This window comes from Penaeus japonicus, unplaced genomic scaffold (genome assembly GCF_977035675.1).
Source record: "Penaeus japonicus unplaced genomic scaffold, GWHDUDI00000001_assembly GWHDUDI00000001, whole genome shotgun sequence".
Classification (NCBI taxonomy): Eukaryota; Metazoa; Arthropoda; class Malacostraca; order Decapoda; family Penaeidae; genus Penaeus; species Penaeus japonicus.
This window is the reverse complement of record NW_028234403.1, coordinates 45,050,041-45,057,540: the sequence shown is the minus strand read 5'-3', so window position 1 is coordinate 45,057,540 and position 7,500 is coordinate 45,050,041. Positions and strand designations below refer to the sequence as shown.

Here is a 7,500-nt window from a genome sequence, read left to right as displayed (position 1 = left end):
TTGCAGAAAAAATACACTGTATATATATCTAATATATCTCAAAACTAAATAAATTCAATGCATTACCAAAAAATATAGCTCATTAAATTCATTTCAGGATATGAACAAAAGAACTTGCCTCCTGAAGGACCACACTTAAAGCATGTTGTCCGAGATGCATAATTAGTAAAGTGGCATTGAGGGCACATCCAGTCACTTGCCTCTCTTGCATTGTTCTTATCGTTCCAACCTTTTCCTACTGATACAAGCATGCATAGCTTAAAAATATTTTTATAACTAATATACTAGTCCATTTACTATTACTACTTACTATCAATATATCAGTTAGTAATCATATAATCATATAACAAAGTAACATATATGACAAAAATACCGAATGAACATTCTTACAGTTCCATAAGAAAAAAATTGATGAGCCTATCCATCAACTCAGTACCATATCCTATTTGAAAGGTTATTCAAACTCCTCAAAAATGCTAAACTAACCTCCTGGGGGTCCACATCTATAACATGTTGTCCGAGATGCAAAATTCTCAAACTGGCACTGGTGGCAAGTCCACTTCTTGGAGTCATTGGCACCGTTTCCTCCACTCCATCTCTTCCCTCCATCTCCTCCTGGGGGTCCACATCTATAACATGTTGTCCGAGATGCAAAATTCTCAAACTGGCACTGGTGGCAAGTCCACTTCTTGGAGTCACAGGCACCATTTCCTCCACTCCATCTTTTCCCTGCTATCAAAAGTGTCAAACAATATATTTACAGACCAAAATATAATATAATATGCCAAATACACCTATCTCCTCAATTTCAATTAATTGAGCATGTAACACTTTTATACGTAACTGATATTCAGTTATTTTCCTGAGAGCTACTGAGAGGAAGGTGAGGGGGGAGGGAGAAGAAGGAGGAGAAGGAGGAGGAGGAGGAGGAGGAGGAGGAGGAGGAGGAGGAGGAGGAGGAGGAGGAGGAGGAGGAGGAGGAGGAGGAGGAGGAGGAGGAGGAGGAGGAGGAGAGGAGGAGGAGGAAGAGGAGGAGGAGGAGGAGGAGGAGGAGGAGAAGGAGGAGGTGGAGGTGGAGGAGGAGGAGGAGGAGGAGGAGGAGGTGGTGGAGGAGGAGGAGAGGAGGATGAGGAGGAGGATGGGTAGGAGGAGGATGAGGATGAGTAGGAGGATGAGGATGAGGAGGAAGAGTGGGAGGATGAGGATGAGGAGGGGGAGAGGAGGAGGAGGAGGGGGAGAGGAGGAGGAGGAGGAAGAGAGTAGGAGGAGGAGGGGTGGAGGAGGAGGAGGAGGGGGAGAGGAGGAGGAGGAGGAAGAGAGGAGGAGGAGGAGGGAGTGGGGGAGGAGGAGGAGGTGGAGGAGGAGGGGGGAGCCGGAGGAGGAGGAGGAGGTGGATGATGAGAGAGAGGAGGAGGTGGAGCAAGTGGAGGAGGAGGAGGAGCTGGAGGAGGTGGAAGAGGAGCTGGAGGAGTTGGAGGAAGGGGTGGAGAGGGGGGAGGAGGAAGAGGAGGAGGAAGAGGAGGAGGAAGAGGAGGAGGAGGAGGAGGAGGAGGAGGAGGAGGAGGAGGAGGAGGAGGAAGAGGAGGAGGAGGAGGAGGAGGAAGAGGAGGAGGAGGAGGAGGAGGAAGAGGAGAGGAAGATGGAGGAGGAGGAGAGGAAGAGAGAGGAGGAGGGGGAGGAGGAGGAGAGGAAGATGGAGGAGGAGGAGGAGGAGGAGGAGAGGAAGATGGAGAAGGAGGAGGAGAGGAGGAGGAGATGGAGGAGAGGAGGGAGGGAGGAGGGAGGATTGAGGAGGGAGGACGCCGAGGCGGAGTGAGGATGCCGGCGGCTTCGTCCGGTCGGCGGCCGCTGCGTTCGTGCGACGGTCCCTTCCCTCGTCTTCGTTCACTATTCACCGCTACTTCTGTCGCTTCCTCTACGCTTCGTCTACCTATTCGACCTCTTCTCAAGCTCATTTTCTTCCCCCTTTTCCAGTCTCCCCCTTGTTCTCCTCTTCTCTCTTCCCCGCGTCCTCGCCTCGCTTCCTCTTCTCTCCTTTCTTTCCTTCGGCTTCCCCATCCACTGCCCCGCCTCCCCGTGCCTCATCCGTGTTCTCCTCTTCGTCACCTCTCCTGCCTACCTCCTCTCCCTAATCCACCTCCCCCCCGCCTCTTTCTTCTCCCCCCCCACTTTCTAACTCTATCTCTCTCTCTCAATCGCTCTCTCTCTCTCAATCTCGCTCTCGCTCTCCTCTCTCTCGCTCTCTCTCTCTCTGCTCTCACGCTCTCTGCTCGTCTCTCGTCTCTCTCGCTCCGCGCTCGCCGCTCTCCTCGATTCTCTCTATCTCTCTCCAATCCTGCTATCAATCTCGCGCGCGCGCGCTCTCTCGCTCTCTCTCTCTCTCTCTCTCTCTCTCTCTCTCTCTCTCTCTCTCACTCTCTCTCCTCTCTGCTCTCCTCTCTCGTCTCTCAATCTCTCTCTCTCTCTCTCCTCTCGCGCTCTCCTCTCTCTCTCCGCTCTCTCCTCTCTACTCTCTCGCGCGCTTCGTGCGCTCGCTCTGTCTTCCTCTCTCTCTCAATCGCGCTCTCTCAATCTCCTCTCTCCAATCTCTCTCTCTCAAAGCCTCTCTCTCAAGCTCTCTAGCTCAACCTCTGCTCTCTCTCAATACTCTCTACTCCTATCCTCTCGCGCCTCTCTCTCTCTCAACTCTCTCTCGCTCACCCTCTACTCGCTCAATCTCTCTCTCTCAATCTCGCTCAAGCGCTGTCTCCTCTATCTCGCGCTCTCGCTCTCTCTTCTCTCGCGCTTCGCGCTCTCCTCGCTCGCTCGTAACTTCTCTCTCTCTCTCCTCTCTCTCTCTCTCAATCGCTCTCCTGCAATCTCTCTCTCAATCTCTCGCTCTCCAAATCTCGCTCTCCAATCTCTCTGCTCTCCTCACCAATCTCTCGATCAATCTCGCTGCTCTCTCAAGCTCTCTCTCTCTCAATCTACTCTCTCTGCTCTCTGCTCCCTAACTTTCTCACTGTGCCCTCTCATTGCTCCCGTCGCAGCGCCTTCGCCTCTCATTCGCCTTTTTCTCATGTCGCTGTCTCCCCAATCCACCTCCTCTCCCTCCCCCCCTGTACCACCACCTCCCAACAAACCACCACAACCCCCACCCCCAACCCTCCCTTATCACTCCCCCGAGCGAGCGCAAGCCAGCAATCAAAAAAAACCATATAACGATCCCATCCCCCGCTGCTGATTGCCGAATCCGCCGGGACGACACTCAGCGATATAGGACCATGGCATGGCCTCCCTCTCAGAGAAGCACAGTAGTGAAGAGAGAGGCGCAAAGCACCACAACCACCCCCAGAACCCCCAACTCCCACCCATCATCCAATAGGCCACACATAACACGTCAAGTGGTACGAGAGCCAAAGTTGTAAAACTGACAGGACCCACATGTCCAGCCATCTCTACAACCTCCAGGTGACCTGTCAGGACCACCACTTCCATTTCCTGGAAGTGACACACATTACAAGAAATGTTACTTTGATACTGACAGTGGTAAAGTTATGAACATTATGTTGAAGAGGGGATAAGTAACAAACTTATCCATCTATGAAATATTTACATGAATTACAATAATTCATAATTTCTCTAAATAAATAATGAAGTGTCAGAAGGTCAGCTACACAACATGAGAAGTAACTAAATAAAAGCTGAAGCTAACAAGAAAGATAATTAAACTTACTGAAGCTATGAGATGCCGACATCTGAAAGAACCTCAAGTCCAAATCTCTTCCTAGGAAGAGGAAGTTAGAAGAGTAGATTCATCCTCAAGAATACAGAAAATAATAACACAGTAGAATATCACTTATATCTAGATTGTGAATTATAAAGAGTGTCTTTAACTCCATATGCAGGAAGGAAGGGATAAAAAGAAAGAATAGAAAAAGGCAATTAATCATCACCACCCTGCCACATAGAACAAAATCCCAGTGTAGTTTGCTGTTATATTACACAGGTTTACATATGTCCTATACATCTTGTTCAATGTTTTTTTACCTTATTTTATAAAGTCTAATACTAATGAAATCAACAAAGACAACCTTACTTTCCCTATACATTATTAATTTGCACAAGTACTTTCAGAGAAAAAAACAAGTATGATATGTAATGGCATTCATTATTAAATTTTACAATCGCACCATAACCAGAATTAATAATTTGAACTTTATCAAAAATAAGCTTGACCATCAGCAGCAACTTGAGAGATATTTGTATTGACAAATGTATGAAATCTGTCATCTTTCCAGCATTTTTGAAACAAAAATCTATTATGATTTTTAAAACATTTACAATGATAGTAATTTAATATTCCTATCCCCATCCTTCCTATATATCTGTCAAGACATAAATCAGAATAAATAAAACAAGATGAAGCACTAGCTAAACTTATATACCTGTATTAGTTATCAAAATTTTAGATAGCTTGGAAGATGAACACTTCATCACAAATGATCAGCAAATACAAGGGAGCAACAAATAAGCAAGTAGAACAAAACAATGTTATTCTTATTCAACTTAAAGGAGAATCATTTACTTCAAACTTTAATAATCCAATCAAACTAACAGATGCAATTAATAAATCTTTATTAAAAAAGTACATTAAAGAAGATACCCTTAGAGTTCTTGGGGAAGGCAAGGCAAACTGTTTTGAAGTAGATAATATATATAAAACAGAGCAATTAAATGACATAGAGAAACTAGGAGACTGGGAAGTACAGTGCAAGCAACCTGTATCATATGGAACAATATACCCCATAGAGACGGATATTTCAATAAATACAATAAAAGAAAAGATCAAGACATTATGGGGAGTTAACTCTTCCAGAAAGAGTGGCTATAGGTCACACTTCATATAATGTATACCAATATACTTTCCCAGTTCCTAGATGTTTCGACTCTATGTTGAGGTCATGGGATTTTAACCCATTGGCAGCCGATGGCATGATTTGCTGCAAAGGCAGAGTCGGTCATAAACGCGGATGGCACCGTGCCAGACATGTAAAACAGCCATCCTACTGCACAAACATTTATTTAATACCGCGACCAATGGGTTAACATGCAAATCTAGAAAAAGGTGCAGCAATTGCAAATTTGATCATAATTATAAAGATTGTATAAATCCTCCATTCTGTTTTTATTGTGGGGAGGCACACTCACCAATAGATAATTCTTGCAAAATGCATAAGAAAGCATGAGAAATTAACCCATTGCGGACGGGTGTCATGACATACATGACGTAGGAACTTTGGCCTGACAACAGGCATCATGACGTACATGACGCTCGGGGATTTTGTATCACTATGCTATTTTATTGTGTTTTGAAAAAGGAGTGAGTGATGATGGCAACTGCAGTTATAATTACTGTAATTACTGTAATATTAAGCAAACTTGACGTCCAAAACCTAGATGGCACCACTTTTTCCTAGCATCAGCAGGAGAGAGAGCCTTGAATGGCGCCCATCCATGGTCTCTAGCAAGCACTCTCTTTATAGAGCGATGGCACACACTAAGTTAACAACCTCTTGCTCTAAAGTACCACCAATGAGGGTTGTGCAGGCAGAACGAGAAGAGGAAGGTGACTCAATCCATACCCATTGTCTAAAATGTGCTCCTGTGCCAATATGGATGCCTTTTACTGTGGCACTCACAGTCACAATCACAGGTTTCATTCCTCTTCCCTACCTCTTCATGTTATCTTCATTGTAGGTGGTTATATGTTTCGTATTCGTTCATGACAGCACAAAAAAAACGAAAAAATAAAGTTGCCTTTTATCCACCCATAAAACAGCAATACTTCTATCACACTGAGCATAAAGAAAATAATGAGCTAATATGGATCATATACCACAATTTTAGTCAACTGCAGCACTGATAGAGCCTGTCATATGGCACATATAAGTCTCTAAACCTAATAAAACACAAACAGAAATAAAACACAAAAACGGCTTTAGTTTTACAATGAATGACTGAAAGAGAGTGGGAAGATTCAAATTATGTTGCTTCAAGCTGCCTCACTTCAAAACAAAACCTATCCTGGAGACTGGGCAAGCGAATCTATCTCCGTCTGCAATGGGTTAATAGAAATAACATAACATCAAACAATATAGATATAAAATTGCAACTACAACAATTGAATCCTAACACAAAACAAGAAAATACAATGGCTAGTAATAAGGAAACAATAAACAGGGCAACACCCATTCAAACACAAATAAACAAAAACAAATACAAAGAAGACAACATCAACAAATTTAAGAACAACATAAATATATGCAAAAATCATAACCCAAACATACAGAATAACACCAGGACAGAAAACACCAGAAAAAATTAAAAAGCAAACTCAAAATTCAAGTAAATCAAATTCACCAAGTTCCATAGAAAACATAACACAAGAAAATCAAAGAACAAAAAAACAACAAAGATCAAAATGATAAGCTTCATTATACAGAAAGCTCACCAATAACGTGGTCATTACCAACACCAATAAAATAAACCCGAAATTAAGAAGAATCAAAAGAAAAACAAAGCTCAAAATGATTAATCTTGACAAAAAATATAATCAAAGCCATCAAGAAACTGATAAACAATTTAAACTCAGAAAACTCAAGCTTAGAAATCATTACCAAAACAATTAAAGATTTTTCAATAATCTTTAAACAACTAACAAATGAATAAGATTATATTTTGGAACCCACGACCAGTACATAACAAGATAAGTGATCTAAATTACCTAATACAAAAAGAACCGAGATATATATGCATTATGCTAATCTTGGTTAAAAACAAGGATCAATTTAAAGTAAATGAATATGTTATAATAAGAAAAGACAGAGAAAACCAAATGGGAGGGGGATTAGCTTTTGGAATAAAACCAAATATACAATTTCAAAAGATAAATTTGAGAGACAGATACATAAATAAAGTAGAAGTATTAAGCATCAAAACACAATATAAGAACAGAGGGCTCAACATTTTATTATTCTACAACCCTTACAACAGCATAAATAAAGAAGAAATTCAATATTACATAGATCAAGTAGAACAACCAAAAATGCTAACAGGAGATTTTAATGTACATCATCCTAGTTGGAATCCAAAAATGCATACAAGTAATAAAACAGGGAAAAGCATATATGAATTTATAAGTGAAAATTATTTAATAATGATGATGCCACCAGATCAGATAACTAGAATAGATCCAAAACCTAATAAAGAAACCACATTAGACTTGATAATAGGCTCCTTAGCAGTAAACCATATAGAAATAAAAGTAGGTCCTCATCTAGGGAGTAAACATTTCCCTATAATCATAGAAGATACAAATTATCAAAACCAACCTAAACTAATAGAAAAGAAATGGCAGTTTAATAATAATGGATGGTCTGAGTATCAAGAATAATTTTAAAATGTAGATACAGATAAGATAAATACATTTGTATGATCTAATAGACCTACTAAAAAAAA

The 7,500-nt window shown here is 41.9% G+C and overlaps 1 protein-coding gene and 1 long non-coding RNA gene across 2 annotated transcripts in view; both read right to left on the bottom strand.

The window, feature by feature from the left end:
* Positions 1-3,060, bottom strand: part of LOC122244012 (uncharacterized) — a 17,312-nt gene extending 14,252 nt beyond the window's left edge. Inside the window, exons 1-3 of the mRNA XM_086547540.1 lie at positions 3,003-3,060; positions 487-732; positions 119-238 (exon numbers count right to left, since the gene is read on the bottom strand). Coding sequence (XP_086403666.1) covers positions 119-238; positions 487-732; positions 3,003-3,060 — 424 coding nt within the window. The remainder of the gene's footprint in view (positions 1-118; positions 239-486; positions 733-3,002) is intronic.
* Positions 3,061-3,378: 318 nt separating this feature from the next.
* Positions 3,379-7,500, bottom strand: part of LOC147472554 (uncharacterized) — a 9,329-nt gene continuing 5,207 nt past the window's right edge. The window contains exons 2-3 of the long non-coding RNA XR_015191367.1: positions 3,716-3,766; positions 3,379-3,480 (exon numbers count right to left, since the gene is read on the bottom strand). This is a non-coding gene — a long non-coding RNA (uncharacterized LOC147472554). The remainder of the gene's footprint in view (positions 3,481-3,715; positions 3,767-7,500) is intronic.